General features: G+C 44.6%; 1 protein-coding gene across 1 annotated transcript in view; it reads left to right on the top strand.

Annotated features, from left to right (window-relative positions):
• The window catches only part of malrd1 (MAM and LDL receptor class A domain containing 1), a 314776-nt gene that overhangs the window by 243321 nt on the left and 48373 nt on the right, over positions 1-23082 (top strand). The window contains exon 23 of the mRNA XM_078535594.1: positions 20852-21130. Within this exon, the coding sequence (XP_078391720.1) occupies positions 20852-21130 (279 nt within the window). The remainder of the gene's footprint in view (positions 1-20851; positions 21131-23082) is intronic.

Here is a 23082-nt window from a genome sequence, read left to right as displayed (position 1 = left end):
TACAGGTCAGAGTCAGACTAAATATAAGGAGTATAAGGAGTTCAGAGGGGAAGTGTAGAAGGAAGTGAGAGAAGCAAAGAGAGAGATATGTTGTATTCCCTGCTCCTGGGGAATCAGCCTCAAAAATGCCCCGGGTTCTAATGGCTCCATTGCTATCAAAGCCCTCTATTTCAAAGACTTGATCTTGTGGAGGTATTGGAAATGGATTATTTACCCTAACAAAGCAATCGTTTGAATTCCCTAATGGAAAGACATGGCCAATTCCGAGAGAGTTTGCCATTTCCTCAGGACCTAACCTTAGTTAGAAATTAATACGAACTTTATAGGAAATTTCTAAACCGCAATGTTATTTTGAGGGAGTTCTGATTTAAGTGCTACCAGGCCTGATCAGGCACTTGTTGTCACTAGAGACCTAAATCTGGGTTTTAACACTGCTATCAGTAAAACACTCCTTCTATACTTAATGATCTAAAATATATATTTAAATATGAATGTAAGTACAGGATTCTGTATCAACTCAGAAACATGTTGGGCGCCAACTGTAGTGGATTAAACCCCGTTTAGGGACCATCTTGAAACAGGCGTACTTCTCAGATGATCACTGTCAACTTAAGGTTCAGAAAGTGAAATCCCAAATACGCTGAATAGGTCTGAAGGTCTGATCTCACTCTCCCTAACAGAAAGGAACCAGCTGAGAATATTACTGGTCTCCAGAAAGCCTCTTTAACAAGTTTCAGCCAAATTATAATATCTTGGATATTGTGAGTGTGTGGGAATCCCTCCTCAGCAATGTCCCTCTCCACCGAAGGGTGTACAGAGATGGGATTCACAAGTTATTGATACAGAAGACTATGTGAGACAATATAAATTCTAAGCCAAATAGAAATTTATTAAAGAACCAAATATGCAATTCACAATTTGATGAGATAGTCAATATAACGTTAACAGTTCTAGGAAAAGTTAGAAAGTACGATCTTATTTCTAGTAGAGAATCTGTATTTTTAAATCCAAATATTATTACAGTAAAATATTTATGTAGCTATCCATCAATTATTAAAGTAACATTCACCTTAAGCTCCGAGTAGAAGGCTATTGGGGAAAATCAAAGCTCATGGTGTAAGGGGTAACATATTAGCCTGAACAGAGGATTGGCTGGCTAGCAGAAAACAGAGAGTACGCATAAATGGGTCTTTGTCTGATTTACAGGATGTGACGAGTGGAGTCCCACAGGGGTCTGTGTGGGGGCCTCAACTTTTTACAATTTACATCAATGACTTAGATGAGGGAAGCAAAGGCATGGTAGCAAAAGTTGCAGATGACACAAAGATAGATAGGAAAGTGTGTGGTGAAGAAGACATAAGGAGTTTGCAGACGATTATAGATAAGTTGAGTGAGTGGGCAGAAATCCGGCAGATGGAGTATAATGTGGAAAAATGTGAGGTTGTTCACTTTGACAGAAAGAATAAAAAAGCAGAATATTACTTAAATGGAGAATGGTTGCAGAATTCAGAGGTGCAGAAGGATCTAGGTGTTCTTGTGCATGAGTCACAAAAAGTTAGTATGCAGGTATAACTAGTAATCAAGAAGGCTAATGGAATGCTGTCCTTTATTACAAGAGGAATTGAACATATAAGTAAAGATGTTATGCTTCAGTTATACAGGGCATTAGTAAGACTGCATCTCGAAAACTGTGTGCAGTTTTGGTCTCCTTATTTAAGGAAGGATGTAAATGTGAGGAAGCGGTTCAGAGGAGGTTTACTAGATTAATATAAAAACAAAAAGAGCTGGACAAAACTCAACAGGTCTGGCAGCATCTGTGGAGAGAGAAACAGAGTTAATGTTTCGAGCCTGTACTATTCTTTATTAGATTGATATCTGGAATGAGTGGGTTGCCTTATGAGGATAGGTTGGACAGCCTGGGTTTGTTTCCACTGGAGTTTAGATGAGTGAGGGGTGACTTGATTGAAGTAATAAGACCCTAAACAATATTAGCAAGGTGGACGTGGAAAGGATGTTGCCTCCTGAGGGTGAGAACTAGAGGGCATTGCTTTAAAATTAGGGGTCAGCCTTATAGGACAGAGATGAGGAGAAATTTTTTCTCTTAGAGGGTTGTGCGACTTTGGAACTCTGTCTCAGAAGGCAGTGGAAGCGGGGTCATGAATATTTTTAAGGCAGATGTAAATAGATTCTTGTTAGGCAAGGGAATCAAAGGTTATCGGGTTAGATGGGAATGTAGAACTTGAAACACAAATAGATCAGCCATGATCTTATTGACTGGCAGAGCAGGCTCGAGGGGTCGAATGGCTTACTTCTGCTCCTATTTCATATGTTCGCATAAGAGAGTTAGTGAGCTACCTTGCTCAGTTAAGGGGAAAATTACCATTGCTGAGCTCTAATAGTTGTATTTTTACCAAAAGTGATGCTAAAGTGAATCCGGCAAATATATGAACACAACGCGTTCTTCCAATATTTATGTTTCTCAAGCCGAATACATAATTTTTATACTTGGGGCTCATACCTCAGTTGTAAATTGGTCCATCCCCCTTTTAATTTCGAAATAAGGTTGTATTACTGTTAATTGCCAGATAAGATCTGGGTGCATGGCTCATATTGGTCAAATATTCAGGTGGTGGCATAGTGTTGATGTCACTGGACTAGCAATCCAGAGGCCCAGACTAATACTCTGGGGGCAAGAATTCAAATCCCACCATGGCAGCTGGTAGAATTTAAATTCAATTAATAAATTTGGAATTTAAAGCTCGTCCCAGTAATAGTGACCATGAAACTTGTCGATTGCCCTAAAAACTAATTTGGTTCACTAGTGTCCTTTACCTGATCTGGCCTAGGTGTGACTCCAGATCCTCAGCAATATGGTTGACACTAAAATACCTTCTGAAAAGGCCTAGCAAGCCATTCAATTAGACCAAACCACTAATGTCAAAAAGGAATGAAACCCGATGGGCCACCCGACACCGACCTAGGCACTGGAAATGACAACAGCACACCCAGCTCTGTTGACCCTACAAAGTCCTCCTTATTAACATCTGGGGGCTTATGCCAAAATTGAGAAAGCTGCCCCAGAGACTAGACAAGCAACAGTCTGATATAGTCATACTCACTGAATCATACCTTACAGCCAATGTCCCAGACACCGCCATCACTGTCCCACCGACAGGACAGACCCACCAAAGGTAGTAGCACAATGGTATAGAATTGGGAAGAAGTTACTCTGGGCATCCTCAACATTGACTCTGGACCTCATGAAGTCTCATGCGCAAGGAAACCTCCTGCTGAATACCACTTAACACACCCCCTCAGTTGATGGATCAGTACTCCTCCGTGTTGAATGCCAGTTGGAAGAAGCACTGAGAAGCAAAGCCATAGAATGTACTCTGTGTGGGGGACTTCAATACCCATCACCAAGAGTAGCTCCATAACACCACTACAGACCAAGCTGGCTGGGCCCTAAAGGACACAAAGGACCTGCCTGCGGCAGGTGGTGAAGGAACCAAGAAGAGGGAAAAATATTTTGACCTCATCCTCACAAATCTGTTGCAGATGCTTCTGTCCATGACAATACTGGTAGGAGTGACCACCACACAGACTTTTCGGAGACAAAATTCCAGCTTCACGTGAGAATACCCTCCATCGTGTGGCACTGCCATCATGCTAAACGGGCTAGATTTAGAGCAATCCAGCAGCTCAAAACTGGGCATCCATGAGGCACTGTGGGCCATCAGAAGCTGCAGAACTGTATTTGACCAAAATCTGTAACCTCATGGCCCGACATATCCTCCACTCTACCGTTACCATCAAGCCAGGGATTGAGCCAGGTTCAATGAAAAGTGCAGGAGGGCATGCCAGGGACAGCAAACAGGCATACCTAAAAATGAGGTATCAGCCTGGTGAAGCTACAACACAGGACTACTTGCATGCCAGACAGTGAAAACAATAGACAGAACTAAACAAACCCACAACGAATAGATCAATCCTACAGTCCTGTCACATTTAGTAATGAATGGTGGTGGACACTTAAACAACTAACAGGGGGAGGAGGCCTTATCCTGAGGTCCCCAGAATTACAGGGGCCAGTTTTCAACCAATTCGATTCACTCCACGTGATATCAAGTAACGGCTGAAGACACTGGATACTGCATAGGCTATGAGCCCTAACAACATTCTGATAGTAGTACTGAAGACTTGTGCTCTAGAACTGGCTGTGTCCCCTAGCCAAGCTGTTTCAGAACACCACAACACTGACATCCATCCGACAATGCGGAACATTGCCCAGGTATGCCTTGTCCACAAAACATAGGACAAATCCACCCCGGCCAATTACTGCCCCATCAGTCTATTCTTGATCATCAGCAAAGTGATGGAAAGTGTCATTGACAGTGCGATCAAGCAGCATTTATACAGCAAAAACCTGCTCACTGACGCTCAGTTTGGGTTTCTCCAGGGCCACTCAGCTGCTGACCTCATTACAGCCCTGATCCAAACATTGACTAATGAGCTGAACTCACGGGATGAGATTCAAGTGACTGCCCTTAACATCAAGGCGGTAGTTTAATCAAGAAGACTTGACAAAGCTGATGTTGATGGGAATCAGGAGGAGAACTCTTCACTGGTCAGGATGATACCTAGCACAAAGGAAAATGGTTATGATTGTTGGAGGCCAATCATCTCACTTGTAGGACTTTGCTGCAGGAATTCCTACACCACAGGGACTGCAGTAGTTCAAGAAGGCAGCTCTCCACCACCTTCTCAAGGGCAATTAGGGGTGGGCAAATAATGCTGGCCTAGCCAGTGATGTCCACATCCTGTAAATAAATTTTAAAACATACTGTCTTAGGCTTAACCATCTCCAGCTGCTTCATCAATGACTTTCCCTCCATCATAAGGTCAGAAGTGGGGATGTTCGCTAATGATTGCACAATGTTCAGTACCATTCATAACTCCTCAGATACTGAAGCAGTCCATGACCATATGCAGCAAGGCCTGGACGACATTCAGGCTTGGGCTGACAAGTGGCAAGTAACGTTCACGCCACACAAGTGCCAGGCAATAACCATCACCGACAAGAGAGAATCTAACCATCTCCCCTTGACATTCAGTGACATTACCATTACAGAATTCCCCCTCTATCAACAACTTAGGAGTTACCATTGACCAGAAACTTAACTAGATCAGTCAAAAAAAAACTGTGGCTACAAGAACACATCAGAGGCTGGAAATTCTGCTGAGAGTAACTCACCTCCTGACTCCCCAAAGCTTGTTCACCATCTACAAGGCACAAGTCAGAAGTGTGATGGAACACTCTCCATTTCCTTGGATGAATGCAGCTGCAACAACACTCAAGAAGCTTGACACCATCTAGAACAAATTAACCATCATAATTGGCACCCCATCTGCCACCTTAAGCATCCACTCCCTCCACCACTGATGCACAGTGACAGCAGAGTGTATCATCTACTAGATGTACTGTAGCAACTTGCCAAGCCTCTTTTGATAGGACCTTCCAAACCCATACGGCAGAATTTTCTGCCTGTCGGGCGGGCAGGCCCGACCCAATCTCCAGTGGGCGGGGAGCCGATCCCCGCTGGAGAAGTGGGCCCCGCCGCCATTTTACGTGGGTGGGCCAATTAAGGCCCTCCCAGCGTGACGTCCGGCGGGAAGCGCCACGCGCTTCCTGTGCGGGCAGGGAGGAATTCCCCAAAAGCGAGAGTGTGCTCTTTCGCACATGCACATGAAAGAGTGCACATCTCCCTGAGGCTAAGTGCTGGCTCAGGGAGATCACTTCCACATTGAAAAATATTAAAAATAGAAAAGAAAATCCCTAACATGTCCCCCTCATGTGACAATGAGATGGGACATGTTCATAATTTACCTAATAACTTTATTAAAATTTTTGAAACCCTGCATGAAACCTCATCCCGCCGGTGGATGAGGTTTCATGTTTTTTCTATTTGCCACTGGGGCTCCTGGCCGATCCGCCAACCTTAAGGTTGGACGGGCAGGCCCTTTAATTGTATAAATAATCCTGTCAATGGCCTCAATTGGCCATTGTCAGGTCGGTGGGCACGCCGCTGATTTTGCAGCGGGCCCACCTTCTTGAAAATTTAAATGGGCCGGGATGACGTCGGGGGCTCCGCCCAACGTCATCCCGCGTCATTTTACGCGTCAGCAAGCGGGCCCCGCCCCCTGCTCGCCGACGGCAAAATTCTGCCCATAACCTCTACCACCTAAAAAGACAAATGTAGCAGATGCATGGGAGCACAACACCCTGCAAGTTCCCCTCCAAGCCACACACCATCCTGACCTGGAACTATATTGCTGTTCCTTCACTGTAGCTGGGTCAAAATTCTGGAAATCCCTTCCTAACAGTACTGTGCGTGTATCTACACCAAATGTACTGCAGTGGTTCAAGAAGGCAGCTCACCAAAACCTTCTCAAGGCAACTAGGTATGGGCAATAAATGCTGGTCTGGCCAGTGATGCCCACGTCCCATGAAAGAATACATTTTTAAAAATTGTTTAACTGTTTCAAGATTACGGATTAATTATAATTCAGTTTGTCTTTGATTAGCTTTGTCAAACATTCAGTTGTCTGTGGTTTAGGGCTATCAGCATAAAATCATCTTATCAACTATTACATTGTGGTAGCTTTTGTGAGTTTGCAAAACTATGTTATCAATGTTTTAGCCTATGGTAAACTCCGTGACTTGAGCAGTGAATGCCTCTTATCAGGATTTACTTTTCTGGCTTTAAGGTGAAGTAAGCTTTTTCACTTAGGGCATCCTATGACAATTTAGTATTAAAGAGGTGAACTTTCTTAACTTTTTTAGAAAATGAATTCCTTTTTAGTCCGCATTCATAGGAAAATAAGGGAAAGGCAATAGTGTAGTGGTATTTTTGCTGGACTAGTAATCCAGAGATCCAGGTTCAAAGCCCACCATGGCAGATGGTGGAATTTGACTTCAATAAAAATCTGGAATTATAAGTTTAACGATGACCATGAAACCATTGTCAATTGTTGTAAATAGCCATCTGGTTCACTAATGCCCTTTATGGAAAGGAAATCTGTCGTCCTTACCTGGCCTGGCCTGCACGTGACTCCAGACCCACAGCAATGTGGTTGACTCTACATGCCCTCTGAAATGGCCGAGCAAGCCACTCAGTTGTAATAAACTGCTACAAAGTCACAAAAAAGGAATGAAACCTGACGGACCACCCGGCATCGACCTAGGCATCGTCCAGGACAAAGCATCCCACTTGATTGGCACCACATCCGCAAACATTCACTCCCTCCTCCACTGACGCACAGTAGCAGCAGTGTGTGCCATCTACAAGATGCACTGTAGGAATTCACCAAGGCTCCTTCGACAGCATCTTCCAAGCCCACGACCACTACCATCTAGAAGGACAAGCGCAGCAAGATATATGGGAACGCCACCACCTGAAAGTTCCCCTTCAAGTCACTCACCATCCTGACTTGGAAATATATCACCGTTCCTTCACTGTCGCTGGGTCAAAATCCTGGAACTCCCTTCCTAACAGCACTGTGGGTGTACCTAAACCACATGGACTGCAGCGGTTCAAGAAGGCAGTTCACCACCACCTTCTCAAGGGCAACTAGGGATGGGCAATAAATGTTGGCCCAACCAGCGAAACCCACATCCCGTGAATGGATTTTTAAAAAACTCTTTTAACCTTATAATCCTTCTTTATGGCTGTTTTCCTTCATAGGAGAAGAGACTGACAGCTAACATAAAAGGGAATCCAAAAGTCGTCTGTAGATGTATAAATAGTAAAAAGGTATTAAGAGGAGGGTGGGAGCTGATTAGGGACCACAAAAAGGATCCATGCGTAGGGGTAGAGGGTATTGCTGAGGTATTAAATGATTACTTTGCACCAGTCATTTGCTGCCAATGTCATAGGGAAAGAGGTAGTTGAGATACTGGGCAGGGCAAAGTGGAGATATTAGAAAAGCTGGCTATACTGAAAGTTGATAAGTCACCAGGACCAGATGGGATGAATCCGAGGACAGTGAGTGAAGTAAGGGTGGAAATTAAGATATTGACTATAATCTTCAAATCCTCCTTAGATATCAGGGTAGTACCAAAGGACTGAAAAATTGCAAATGTTACACCTTTGTTCCAGAAGGGTGTCAGGGTAAGCCCAACAACAACAAGCCAGTCAATTTAACCTCAGCAGTGGGGAAACTTTTAGAAGTGATATTCCGGGGCAGCAGTCTCTTGGACAAGTGCAGGTTAATTAAGAAAAGCCAGCATACATTTTTTAAAGGCAAATTGTGTTTAACTAACCTGACTGAGTTTTTTGGTGAGATAAGAAAGAGGATTGGTAAGGGTAATGTGGTTAGCGTTGTGTACATGGACTTTCAAAAGGCATTTGATAAAGCCCCATACTAGGCTTACAAGCAAAGTTGAAGACCACAGAATAAAGGAGAAAGTGGCAGCATCGATATGAAGTTGGCTTAGTGGCAGTGAAATAGAGTAGTGCTGACTGGAGGAAGATATATAGTGGCGTTCCCCAGGGCAGTCCTAGAGCCACTGCTTTTTTGATATATATTAACAAACTAAATTTGGGTTTACAGGGGACCATTTCAAAATTTGCAACTGTCACAAAGCTTGGAAGTATTGTGAGCTGTGATGAAGATATTAGAAGATGTCAAGGGGGCATTGACAATCTGGTGGAATGGATGAACAGTTGTCAGGTGAAATTTAATGCAGAGAAGCACAAAGTAATACATTTTGGTCGGGATAATGAGGAGAGGGAATGTAAAACAAAGGGTACAATTCTAAAGAGGGTGCAGGAACAGAGAGACTTAGGGCTATGTAAGCACACATTGTTGAGAAAGTAGTCGAAAAGGCATATAGGACCCTGGGCTTTATGAGGCAAAGGGCACAAAAGAAACTATGGAGCTAGTCGTTTGGTAGCACAGAACTAGAGTATTGCTGAAAAAATACATTTTGCCGAAAATTTGCTTCCCGAAACAGTGGTATTGTCACTGGACTAGCAATCCAGAGGCCCAGGCTAATACTCTGGGGACATGTGTTCAAATCCCACCATGGCAGCTGATGGAATTTAAATTCAATTAATGAACATGGAATATCTCTAATGGTAACCATGACAACTATCATCAATTGCCATCATCTGGTTCACTAATGTCCTTCGGGGAAAAAAGTCTGCTGTCCTTTCCTTGGCTGACCTACATGTGACTGCAGATGCACAGTAATGTGGTTTTCTCTTGACTGCCCTCTGAAATGGCCAGCAAGCCACTCAGTTCAAGGGCAATTAGGGATGGGCAACAATTGCTGGCCTTGCCTGCAATGTTCATATTTTATGAAATAATAAAGGAAAAAAAGTTTATGCCTGCATGCAGCGAGATCTGGAGAACATTCAGTCTTAGGCTGAAAAGTGGCAAGTAACATTCGTGCCAAACAAGAGACAGCCAATAACCATCTCCAACAAGGGAGAATCTAACCATCCCTCCTTGACATTCAATGGCATTACCATTGTTGAATCTCCCACTATCAACATCCTGGGGGTAAACGTTGACCAGAAACTGAACTGGACCAGCCATATGAATATTGTGGCTATAAGAGGCTGGGAATTCTGTGGCAGGTAATTCACCTTCTGACTTCCCAAAGCCTGCCCACCAACTACAACACACATCAGGAGTGTGATAGAATACTCTGCATTTACCTGGATGAGAGCAACTCTATAAACACTCAAAAAGCTGGACACCATCCAGGACAAAACAGCCTGCTTGATTGGCACCCCAATAAACATTCACTCCCTCCACCACCACAGTGGCAGCAGTGTATACTATCTATAAGATGCACTGCTGCAATTTGCCAAAGCTCCTTCAACAGCACCTTCCAAACCCATGATCTCTATCACCTAGAAGGACAAGGACAGCAGACATATGGGAACACCACCACTAGGAAGTTCTTCTCCATGCCATTCACCATCCTGACCTGGAAGTATATCACCGTTCCTTCACTGTCACTGGGTCAAAATCCTGGAACTCCCTTCCTAACAATACTGTAGGTGTACCTACACTACATGGACTGCAGCAGTTGAAGAATGTGGCTCACCACCACCTTCTCAAGGGCAATTATAAATGGGCATTAAATGCTGACTTTGTCAATGATGCCCACATCCCATGAACGAATGTAAAAAAAAACTAATGCAGCTTTTGTTTGGTGCCAATGTCAGCCGTCAGTTCAATGGCAGGATGGCAAAGCAGCAAAGCTGTACCGCTATCTGTAGACCAGACTTGTCCAATCTTAAAAAGGAAAAGAGTAAGTAAAGTGAGTGTTGGTCCTCTAGAGAGTGTCAGTGGGGAGTTGATAGTAGGTAATGAGGAGATGGTGGAAGAGATGAACAAATATTTTGCTTCTGCCTTCACTTTAGAGGATACAAAAAACATTCCAGTAATAGCTGCAAATCAGGAGGTGAACGGGAGAAAGGAACTTGGTGAAATTGAAATCACTAGGGAAACAGAACTGAGCAAAATGATGCGGGCTAGCATTTCTCCAGGTCCCGATGGACTACATCCCAGGGTCTTAAAAGAGGTAGCTAATGAGGTAATCGATGCACTGGTGTTAATTGTCCAAAATTTGCTAAATTCTGGAAAGGCTCCATCAGATTGGAAAGTAGCAAATATAACCCCTCTATTCAAGAAGGGAGGGAGGCAGAAAACAGGAAACTATAGGCCAGTTAGCTTGACATCTGTCGTGGGGAAGTTATTAGAATCGATCATTAAGGACGCTTTAGCTGGGCACTTAGAAGACCTCAAGGCAATTGAGAAGAGTCATCATGGTTTTAAGAAAGCGACCAAATTATTGGAGTTTTTTGAAGGAGTAACATGCACTGTGGATAAAGGGGAGCCTATAGATGTACTGTACTTGGATTTCCAGAATGCATTTGATAATCAAAGATTATTACGGAAAATAAGAGCGCATGGTGTAGGGGTAACATATTAGCATGGATAGAAGATTGGCTGACTGGCAGAAAGCAGAGAGTATACATAAATGAGTCTTTTTCTGATGCAGGATGTGACGAGTGGAGTCCCACAGGGGTCTATACTGGAGCCTCAACTTTTTACAATTTACATTAATGACTTAGATGAGGGGAGTGAAGAAATAGTAGCTAAATTTGCAGATGACACAAAGCTAGCTAAGAAAGTATGTTGTGAGGAGGATATGAGGAGGTTGCAAATGGATATAGATAGGTTGAGTGAGTGGGCAAAGATCTGGCAAATTAAGTTGTGGGAAAATGTGATCAGTCACATCCTGGCACCTTGAGAGGAAGAACAAAAAAGCAAAATATTACTTAAATGGAGAACGGCTACATAATTCTGAGGTGCAGAGGGATCTAGGTGTTCTAGTACATGAGTCACAAAAAGTTAGTATGCATGGGACAGCAAGTAATTAAGAAGGCTATTCTTTATTACAAGAGGGATTGAACATAAAAGTAAGGACAAAAGCAAAATACTGCGGATGCTGGAAATCTGAAACAAAATAAGAAAATGCTGGAAAAACTCAGCAAGTCTAACAGCATCTGTGGAAAGAAAAAAAGAGTTAATATTTTGAGTCCTTATGACTCTTCTTCAAAGCCCTGAAGAAGAGTCATTAAGAAAACATGAAACATTAACTCTGGTTTTTTTTCTCCCCACAGATGCGGTTAGGCCTGTTGAGTTTTTCCAACATTTTCTATATAAGTATGTTATGCTTCAGTTATACAGGGCATTAGTGAGACCGCATCTCGAATACTGCAAGCAGTTTTGGTCTCCTTATTTAAGGAAGGATGTAAATGCATTGGAGGCGGTTCAGAGGAGGTTTACTAGATTGATACCTAGAATGAGCAAGTTGTCTTATGAGGAAAGGCTGGACAGACTGGGCTTGTTTCCACTGGAGTTTAGAAGAGTGAGGGGTGATTTGATTGAAGTATACAAGATCCTGAATGGCCTTTTCAAGATAGACATCGAAAGGATGTTTCCTCTTTTGGGTGAGTCCAGAACTAGGGGGCACTGTTTTAAAATTAGGAGTTGCCCTTTTAGGACAGAGGTGAGGAGAATTTTTTTCTCTCAGAGAGTTGTGCGACTTTGGAATTCTCTGCCTCAGAAGGTGGTGGAGACGGGGTCATTGAATATTTTTAAGGCAGAGGTAGATAGATTCTTGTTAGGCAAAGGAATCAAAGGTTATCGGAGAGAGAGGGAATGTGGAAATCGAAACACAAGAAGGTCAGCCATGATCTTATTGAATGGCGGAACAGGCTTGAGGGGCCGAATGGTCTACTCCTGTTCCTATTTCTTATGTTCTTTTCGCATAGGGGGATATGTTTCAATTTTTCTCACACTTGGGTGGCTGCTGAGCAAATTTCAGAAATATAAGGTTTGGCACATCATTAAACATTGATATCAAAAAAAAGCTGACATATGAAAAGAAACAACTTGCTGAGCAAAAAAAAAACAATAAATTGATTATTTATTACTAATTTTTTTTAAACTAAGATGACCATTCAAATGTGAAAGGGAAAGAGTGTATGTGTCCAGCTCGTTCCCAGTCTCGGGCTGCTCACTTACTGACCCTCATCACTGTGAGAGTGGGTGAGAGTGCCTGTTGGTGTGTGGGAGGTGAGGGTGAATGAGAACCCTGAGACTGGGAGTGAGCCAGACACACTCTCCCCTCCCTCTTACCGCTCCCCCTCCATGCTCTCCCTCACCCTCACACATACTCATGCTCTCTCGCTCTCTTTCACATACACACACACTCACTCTCTCACACATACACCAACACTCAGCCTCTCTCTCTCGCTCTCTCTCTCACACACACACACATCCTCTCTCTCACACACATACACCCACACTCAACCTCTCTCTCTCTCTCACACAGACGCACACACAGTCAGCCTCTCTCCCACACACACATATACTCACCCTCTCTTTCTCCCATACACACACATTCACCCTCTCTCACACACACAAACCCCTCTCCCTCACACACACACACACGCCCTCACTGTCACACACACACACACAAACTCACCCTCTCTCTCTCTCACACACACACACACGCCCTCATTGTCACACACAAACTCATCCTCTCTCTCACATACACACTCACCCCCTCTCTCACAGTCACTCACACGCACACACACACAAATACACACACACAACCCCTCTCTCCCTTGCACACACACACACAAATACACACACACACACACACAGCCAACCTCTCACAGGCACACACACTCTCCCTCTCACAGACACACCACACACGCACACACACACATATACACTCCCCATCTCAGACACACACACACTTACCCTCTCTCTCAAATACATACGCATTCAGCCTCTCTCTCTCTCTCAGACACACACATGCTCACCCTTCCTCTCTCTGTCAGATACATTCACCCTTTCTCTCTCAGACAACACACCTACCCTCACTCACCCACCTGCAGTCCCTCACCCAACCACACTAACTGCCCAATCCACCCTCATCCACTGACCCACCCACTGATCCACCCACACTCATTCACCCACCCTCACTCACTCACTCACCCACCCTCATTCACCCACACTCACTCACCCACCCTCACGCACTCACCCACCCTCACTTACCCTCACTCACCAAATTGGCTAAGGGGGCAAAGGAAGTGCAATCAGAGCAGAAGAGAGGCTTGGAGCGAGGCCTGAGGCCTGGCGGTGCCCACACACGGATGCCCACCCAGGGAAGCACTGAGAGCCTGTTGAACGTGGGGAGGAACTGGAGGAACACGGAAGGAACCGGGGTACGCACCCAGAGCCAGGAGAACTGGGGAAGCAGCCAGAGCCGGGTAAAAGCATTATAAGCTGGGGAAGAGGGCACGTTGAGCTGAGGTCCCCCGTGCTCCAGAGTTGCCAATGTTCACAGCCTGTCTCTCTTCCATGTTTGCTGTTGATAGGCTCGCTATTAAACCTATCAGCAGCAAACACAGGAGAGAAACAGCCTGTTGGTGGAGGAGCAATCCCCTAGAGAAATCTTCAAACTCACTGACCCATCCTACTGGCATTCTCAACAAATGCTCCGGGGGACACGTGGAGGGGTTTCTTGCTGCCCATGGGCCATGGGTTGGACAAGCCAACTTTAGACAATCCATGGTTAGAAAAGTTAAGACCCATGGGTGTAAGGGGAATATAATGCATGGATAGAAGGATGGTTAGAGGTAAGAAAGAAAGGTGTAGGATAAAGGGTATTTTTCAGGTTGTGCCTAGTGGATTTTGTCTCTCACTTATATAACCGATCTGGACATAGGCAGAAAGGAAATAACATGAAAATTTGTCATCGATATCAAACGTGGGGTGCAGGGGCCTGTGAGAAAGAATGTGAAAGAGAGCCAGAGAATGTAAACATGCAAGCAGATAGGGCAGACACAGAGAAAATGCATCAGCATATTTTATAGAAAAGAAAGCATACTCTGAATGCCTTCACCACGGAGAAACTGAGAGATACAACATAGCCCAGTGAGAGTGCAGAAGGAAAATAAAGTCATAAAAAGGCAAAGGCTGGATTTTCTGGCCGCACTTGGCAGGACCCAGCTAAAAGTCCATTGACATCCAATGGGACCAGACGATCCCGGATGCTAGTGAGGCCGGATGCTAGTGAGGCCGGAAAATCCCGCCGAAATGGTTCTTGGGCCTATACAGAGGAATAATTAGTCTAAAACAAAAGGCAAGGCTGACTTTGTATGTGATGTTGGTTAGGTTAGATTGGAAAACTGCACGTGTTTCTGCACACACCACTTTAGGAAAAATATGAAAATGACAGAGAGGGTACAACAAAGATTCACTAGAATGATGACGTTATGAAAAAAAATGAGAATTATAGATTCTTTCAACAGAACAAGGAAATGAAGAAGCACTCTCAGAGAGATTCTCAAAATTATAAAAGATATTGTGCAAGTAAATAGTGAAAGGCTGTTTCTGCTGGTGCTGAATTAATAACAGGGGGATATAAATCCAGATTATTACTCAAAGAAGGAAGCAATTGTTAGAAAGATTTCTTTTCACGGTGCATTACTGGAACATAGATTGCTTTACCACAAGCGTGTTTGAAGACTAGCTTGGAAAAAAAAGTTGGGAACGGAAATCATGAACGCAGTTTGTACCCATTCATTGTGAAGTAGGGTGACCCTACTAAAATTCCAGGGTGAGCTCCAGACAGCAAAAATACCGTTAAGTGGAGCTCAATTCTTGGGCTGTGGAAACAAGTGAATTTTAGAAATCTGCAGCAACTGTAAGAGAAGGGATAGATCTTAATTTTGTGTGATAGCGTGAAATGGATGCTAGCAAATCGACAGCCCATTTTACATTTCCCCTGATTTTCATTTCCACTGAAGTCTTTTGCCAGGTATGGTAACCTGGAACAGGGTCTCTGCATCAGTGGGGCAAGGATATGTTCTGCAGTTGTCCTACAGCATCATCTTCATGTTATTTTTGCCCCTATTACTGGTCTGCTTGCTGCCCTGGAGACTTTCAACTTCCAAGGATATCTCTTTGTACAGCAAAGCTAAGCAAGATGTAACACATAACCACGATCCTTCAGACCATGGATGTAACACACAACCATGACCCTTCAGACCATGGACACAGTATGGACACTGCACATGGCCCGAGAGCGATAGAGCCAATGGTGACAGTTCTGACTTCTTGAATAGGAGCTCAGACTGCTGCCATCTCGGTCCTGGGGCCCAGCATTTCCTCTGGCCTGATAAACCTTAAGAAGAGTGTGAACAAAGGCTTCAAGTGCCTCCCATCAAGTCTGCATTCTGTTGTCTGAGTGTCAGTGGGTCATGTGAGATGTACATGATATCCACTTTCAGGATATGAGGGAGGCCTGTTCCCCTGACTTGCTCTCTCAACCAGTGTCCGTGTTAATATAGACATCCAGCTGGGCAACTGCCTCAAGTCCAAGCAGCTTGCAGGCGGATCACCAGTGGCCAGATCTGCTTGAGGTAGCCCACCACCGTACTCTCTGTTCACTGAATGGAATTTCAGTAGCTTTCCACTTCCCAAGCTGGAGCCACTGAGGAGCTAACACAAAGCAAATTAGAATAAGGCCACAAACACACAAGACTGGCACTAGCTGTTTGTACAAGGATGGTTTGTGGTTATTCACGATCATTGTAACCATTTGCCCAATCAAGACAGGAATATATTGGAATAGTGAAGTAAACTGTTTTTTTTAAGATTGCTATTGTTCAGATGAAAGAAGGGAGTGTTGGTGCTCTGGGGGTGGAGGAACTTTTCATGAGATCTCTCCTCAGTAATTTTCAGCTTTACAGCTGTGGCAGCTTCAGTTCCTACACCCCTTATTTCTAAGACTGCCCCCATGCACTCACCAACATGCAACCATTAAACCACCTCCATATCACCACCTTGTCACTTACCTTGTCAGGGACAGTTCCCCTATATCTCTGGCAGCGATCCACATGATTTCTGACCCCTGCCCACCAATTGTCATGGCCGTCACTGGCTTCAGAAGGGAGTCTGATTTGGGATCTGGGGGGGGAGTTAAAATGGCTCAAGTTTCTTGTTGTTGTGTGAACTTTTTGCCGGTCCCATCCATGCTGCACTCACCCTGAGCTAAAAGTAGGGATCTAGTTTTTACAGAACACTGAGCAGAAAATTTAACAGCTTAACTCTTAAACAGGGAAACACTTTCAAAATGCAGCTCCTAGGGTGCTGAAACTACAGTATGTTGAAATAATTCAAAGCTCAGATGAATATGTAACTATAGACAATGTGAAATAATGCACAATTGGCTAATGCATGCATGAACTTTGTGAGCTGTTGCTATTAATTAGTAACAGGAATGCTAAGAGTACATAAGGGCCTGCATGGATTAGCTAAAAGCAGCTTTTGAGTATTAGACGGCTGCGGTTCCAATCAATTTTTCTTGACTTTTTGCCATTCTATTTCCTGTTATTCTGCATTGTCTTCGCTGATCCTAGAACAATCTCTCATGTAAACAGCAGGGCACTAACAAGGAACTGTAAACATTGCAACAAAACAAAACACAAAGTCAGCCTCTTTGTAAGAATTTAATTGGATATGGCTGTTCCCTTGTACCCATTCATAATGGATTTTGAAGGCAAACATTGCAATGCCAACATAAAAGTCAGGATATTGCATTACATATTCAGTTGCATATTTTTTTGCATGTGTTCTACAGTTTTAATAAAGCTAAGGCATGAAATATAAATAAATACTCCAGCATGCAAGATGTATCTGGTCAGAACTCATAGGCAGAATTACTTGGGCAAAAATAGGTCAAAGACCTGTTCTCTCAATTGTGCAGACTGTAACTTCGGGTGGAGCGGCAATTGAGTCGGATTGCCACTCCGCTCGAAAGTTCTTACCCTGAAATCCAGGCGATCATATCTTGCCCGACCTTCCGACTCAGGCCGGGCAAGATCTAGGCAGTGCAGCACACCCACAGGGCCTACAGTCAAGGGCTGTAGAGTCACAGGTATGGAAGCCACTAGCTGCCGTAAAGCAGGGAAGTTTAAAGGTCCAGCCTGGTTTAAAGATTCTTGACAAGCCTGGGCGAAGGTAAGTGTGTAAGGTAGGATGCGGGCGGAATGGGGGTGTGTTAGGTTGGGTCGGGCCCTGTGGAGGGGCGGGTGTTGTCAGGACAGGCCCTGTTTGAGGGGGTGGGTGTCGGATCGGGCCTTGTGATGGGGGTTGTCGGGTCAGGCCCTAGGGTGGAGAGGGTGGGGGGCGGTGTAGGGCCAGGGCCTGTTGACAGCTTGGTGGGGTGACGCTGGTCGAGCCTTGAGGGAGGGATGGGTGTAGAGTCAGGCCTTGGGGTAAAGGTGGGGGTGAGAGTCTGGCCTGGTGGTCGGGGAGAAGTTGGTGGTGAATCTCTCGAGGGGGGTGGGGGCATGAGTCCTCATGGCGATGGGGGGTCCCATGGAGGGTGGAGGAAATCCTGTGAAGAAGGTAGTTGGGGGTGTGGGGGAGTTCCATGGGGCGGAGGGGTAGCCAGGGTGTGGGGTGAGTCCCCTGGGGGTTTAGGGTGTGGAGGGAGTCCTGTGACGGGGTTGGTGTGGTACTCAGCAATTAGAATTGGTTTTAATTCTTCTAACTTTTTCTGAGTAACAATTGATGTGACACAGTCAGAATCATTTGAAGTTGGTGATTTTAATCACATTTTCAGATGGTTCCCAGCGCAGGCAATTGCCCATCAGAAGTTTGCACTTCTGGGCAGTTGCTGTGCAATCCTTACCTGGGAACTTCCGGGGAGATCCCCAATGCATCTTTGGGGTACCCTCAAATACAGTGCCCTGGAGTTTGGAAGCTATGGTCCTTTGCACTACATCCATTCTATGCCGACACAGTTAGTTGGAAAATCTTTTCTCAGATGTAACATAGGCACTGTCACCCTTATGAGCAATTCATAGTAGTTATACACATAGCTTAGACATAATGCACGTTCTAACCATTTCTAACTTCAAAAGGCAGTTGGAGTCTTAAAGTCCTCATTTGCATTTTAAAAGGGACTTACACCCTAAAACAGGCAGGCGCTTCAGACACTTTCAAAATAGCGGCCATCCAATTGGGGTAAATGAGCAATAGGCTACCAAGCCTAGTTTGTCACGGCTACATTAATGCCAGGAGACTACAATTAACCCTTCTATGACAGATTTACCTGCCCTCAGTTTCAAATCTCTTATCTTTCATCTACTACCCTAATGAAGGGATTTCACTCTCTCAGCATCCAGAAAGTGGGATTATTTTGGTATTGGATGATAGTAATGGTGCTATCAATTGAGCTGCCTTTTCTACATCTCTTTCGATTAAAGTCAATGGAAATAGAAATTAGGAGAGACATGTAACGGCGTGCTGAATCGACAGCAGCCATTTTATACCGTCACCCAAATTCAAAATTACTTCTTGGGTTCTTATTGAGCATATTAATCACTATCTTCCCCAACTTTCTCCTTAGTTTTTTTTTAGCGGTTGCTAGGGTACACAATTTAAGGAAAATGTATAAATCTAGGCCAGCTTTGCAAACGCAAAAGCAAAATACTGCAGATGCTGGAAACCTGAAATTAAAGATATGCTGGAAATACTCAGCGGGTTTGCCCAGCACCTGCGGAGAGACAAACCGAGATAAAGGGCTGGATTTTCACCGGGTTGAGATCACTTGTGAGCCCTCTGAAAATGGCGGGCGAGTCCCGATTCCGGGGTTCCTGACTCCATTCTCAGGGTTTCCGATTTTCAAGAGTGTCTTTTAAGGGTGCAGGCTGGTTCTGGTTGTGAGCCCGCACTCTGCACTCCCAACCTGGCCGGCTCCACTGTGGGGATAGGCTTGTCCTAGTCCTCCACAGTTTTCATGAAGTAGGGCCAGCTTTTCAAAGATTTGTCATTCACGGCACCTCAGGTGAACTGTAGGCTACATGAGGGAACCTTTTGAAAGGTATGTTCAAAATGTCATCCTCATGAGCCCCAGTCCCTATGGGCCTCATTCTCTCATGCCAAGGTGTACCCCCTAAACAACCCCTGTGGCCCCTCATGCCCCCCATGCCAAGGTATGCCCCCATCCACCGATCTATGGCCCTACATGCCCCCTATGCTAAGGTGAGTCCATAAGGCTGCATCCCCAGTGCCAGTGTTTGATACATCTGCTCTGGGCTGGAGAGGAACTTGCTGTGGGAGGGGGAGGATCCAGTTGTCATGGTCCACGCACCAATGGATGTGGTACCAATGACATAGATAGGAATAGGAAACAGGTTCTGCTTAAAGAGTATGAGCATCAAGGGGCTAAATTAAAAAACAGTACCTCAAAGGTAATAATCTTTGGATTATCATCTGAGCCATGGGCAACTTGCAGTAGGGTAAATAAGATTAGATAGTTAAATGTGTGACTCAAAGATTGGTGTGGGAGAAATGGGTTTTGATTCATGAGGCACTTTCACCAGTACTGGGGAAGGTGGGAGATGTTTCAACAGGCTAATGGATTTCTGGGCTGCCAGCTAAATGTCATTATGCATTCATGGCTGAAAGCCCAGACATCCATTAGAGTACTGAAACAGCTGTACCCCAGGGAAAACATTGCTTGATTGACAGCTCTGGCCCTCTGACCTATGCTGCCAATTGCATAATGTTTATTTACACAAGATAAAGAGGTTTAAAATGCTTGCAGTTTCTGTTGTTTATACTTTAAAGGGTCTAGATGTTTGATATTTTTATTGGGATATCGTAAAAAAGAGCTTTTTTAAGAAAGTGGAAAGTTATCAATTAAGGATTGTTTTTAAGCTTTTTTTTACACATCCAACTGTCATTATAGGATTTATTGTACCTATACAGTTTATAGTGGGTGAATGGGCATGGAAGTGTCATAGCTTGGCATGGGGGGCCATAGGGGATGGGTGGACAGCATGAGATGGCATGGATGGGGCATGGGGATCATGTGGGGTTGAGTGGGTGTGAGGGGTGAGGGCTGGAGGACTGTTCTGTTTTTATTATGACTGGGACAAAGTCCCACAGCACCGGGGAGGGCCTTTTAAACAGCCCGGCTCTGCACCCGACAGCCCCTGTGGCTGCCTCCAGATTTTTTTCGCAGCTCAGCCTGTCCACCTGCAGCCTGCACGCCCACCACCCCCCAACAAAAAGAAAATCTCATCCTTGCAGGCACTTTTTCCCCCCGAGGTGGGCGGGCTGAGCCGGAAATTCTCCCGACTCCCGCGACCTGCCTCGAGGATGAAAGCCGAGCCCATTGTTTCAGGATGGTTTCAGGACCTTTCATCAGAACAGTTTTTCTCTCCTCTCGCAGAACCACTCCCACATCCACCAGCGACCTGTTCTCCAGATGCATTTCGGTGCCTGGATGGACAGCAATGCACTCTCCAACCATGGGAATGTGATGGTGAAGAAGACTGTGCAGATGGAAGCGATGAATTAAACTGCCCAACTATGATTCCAGGTATCCTGCCTCCTCAGGATAAATGTGGAGATAAAGAATTCCAATGTTCTAATGAAGAATGTATTCCATCATTGCTCAGATGTGATGGAGTTCCGGACTGTCCTTCTGAAGAAGATGAGCTTGGTTGCTGTAAGTCCCAATTATTTGTCCCTAATTGTTTATTTAAAAGTCACCATGCAGATGTTGCTACCAAATTTCAGCTTTCTTTCAATAATGTTAAAAACAACCTGGCACTGCAAACATTATGTCTGAAAAATTTACTGGGCGCGAGGATGGCACCTGCCTGAATGGGTAGGCCCAAGGTGCACCCAATATTGGGCCTCACTTAAATGAGGCGGGCAAGCTGTGGACGGATGCCTGCTGGTCTTGGCAGGAAGTTGGCTGCAGTCTGAATTTGATGCCCTGTTGCTCTCAGGCCATTAAAGGGGAAGCCAGTGTATTCAGGAGTGGGGACGGGGTAGCTAGCAAAGGAGACAAAGTTTGTCCTTAGATCATATAACACTGAAATCTCTTTCCTTTTTGGCTAAAGAATTCTTATTTTCCATGGCATAAGAGTGGAAAAAGGGACCAAAATCCATGGGATTTCCCTCAGGGGTGGGGGCGGGGAGCAGTGATGGATTGCCGACATCTACAGCAGGCACAAGCATAGGAATTTCTTGGAAATTAGAGGAGGGCCTAATGACATGTGGGAAGGCAAATTGGACACCCATTTGGAAAGAACCATTGGCTCTTTGGGGCTGGAGGCCAAACGATGCTGCTTTGTATAGCAGATAAAGAGCATTAACAGCAAGTGTCATTCCATTACTATCGGCCTATCAGACATAGGGCATCGGCTGTATTTCTAGGCCTGGGGGCAGGGGGTGTGGGGGGTTGGTTTGGGGTGCTGTACTCGTGACATGCCAGGGAGATGATAATGACCTGAATTCTGAAATGCAGATGTGCTATGATATTTGAAGCAGACTATTGATTGTGTACCTGCTTGTCTGTGGGTGGGCAGGGGAGTGGCAAAATAAAGCCTCCATAACATCTTAGTATGGCATAGTGCCACACCAGCTGCTACAGAAATAGTCTTTACACAAAGGTCTCTGATAACTACACTGAGGTTATGAAATTAAGGTTGTAGTTCTGCTTGATCAACTCGATGAGGTGAATGACCAATATCACAGTTGCTCATCGGAAAAGGAAATTTATTCTCATGATCATCGTCCTCAAAGTATCCGGTCTACTCACTAACAAGCGTCTCGTGTTCCATAATGTTGTCATCCAACAGATAAGCATTGTTACCAAGCAACCGCTTGATCTGCTTTGGTCCAGATAGAGATGATGCAAATTTACAGTCGCAATTTGGCTGTTTGATGTGAACCCAGTCTCCAATTTCAAATCATGGCTCTCTTGTGCCTGTTAACTTGTCAAAGTTTGCTTTTTCTTTACCTTATCGCTTTGTGATTTTTTTCTGTTTTTGCTCTGACATTCTCCTTGACTTCTCAGTGGCATGTGAAAGGTACAACCTATCATGAGTTTGGCTGGTGTCTTTCCAGTCAGTGAGTGCAGGGTGGATCAATATGTGCGAAGTAGGATATGAATGGATTGTTCAAATGTTTTCCTCTCCAACATACTAGCTCTCAGGCTGTTCTTGATCACCCTGTTAAATCGTTCAATGGCACCATTTGATTGCGGGTTGTATTGCAGTGTCAGGTGGTGATGAATTCAGTAGATTGACTGGAAATAAACTGCAGTCCATTGTCTGTAGTGATAGCCTCTGACAAACCCCAGTTTGTGAACAACCTGCCTAAAATCTCAATGACCAATGTGGTGGTTATGGAATGTTTTGTAGTAATCTCCAGCCATTTGCAATGAAGATCATGAACGACAAGCAAAAAACATTGATTCCCATGGGCTGCTTGCACTTCTCCAAAAATATCAACTTTGAATAGTTGCCATGGTTTTGTTTTCCATGGGATCGACTATGGAGGCGTGGGAGATGGATGGATTAAGAGATTTTTCACTGTGTGCACAAGCTACAAAGTTTCTGATGAACTCTTCTATGTAGATCTGTTGGTGGCCACCAGACTGCTTTATGG

This window comes from Cetorhinus maximus, chromosome 3, assembly GCF_964194155.1.
Source record: "Cetorhinus maximus chromosome 3, sCetMax3.hap1.1, whole genome shotgun sequence".
Taxonomy (NCBI): Eukaryota; Metazoa; Chordata; class Chondrichthyes; order Lamniformes; family Cetorhinidae; genus Cetorhinus; species Cetorhinus maximus.
This window is presented reverse-complemented; position numbering and strand designations above follow the sequence as displayed.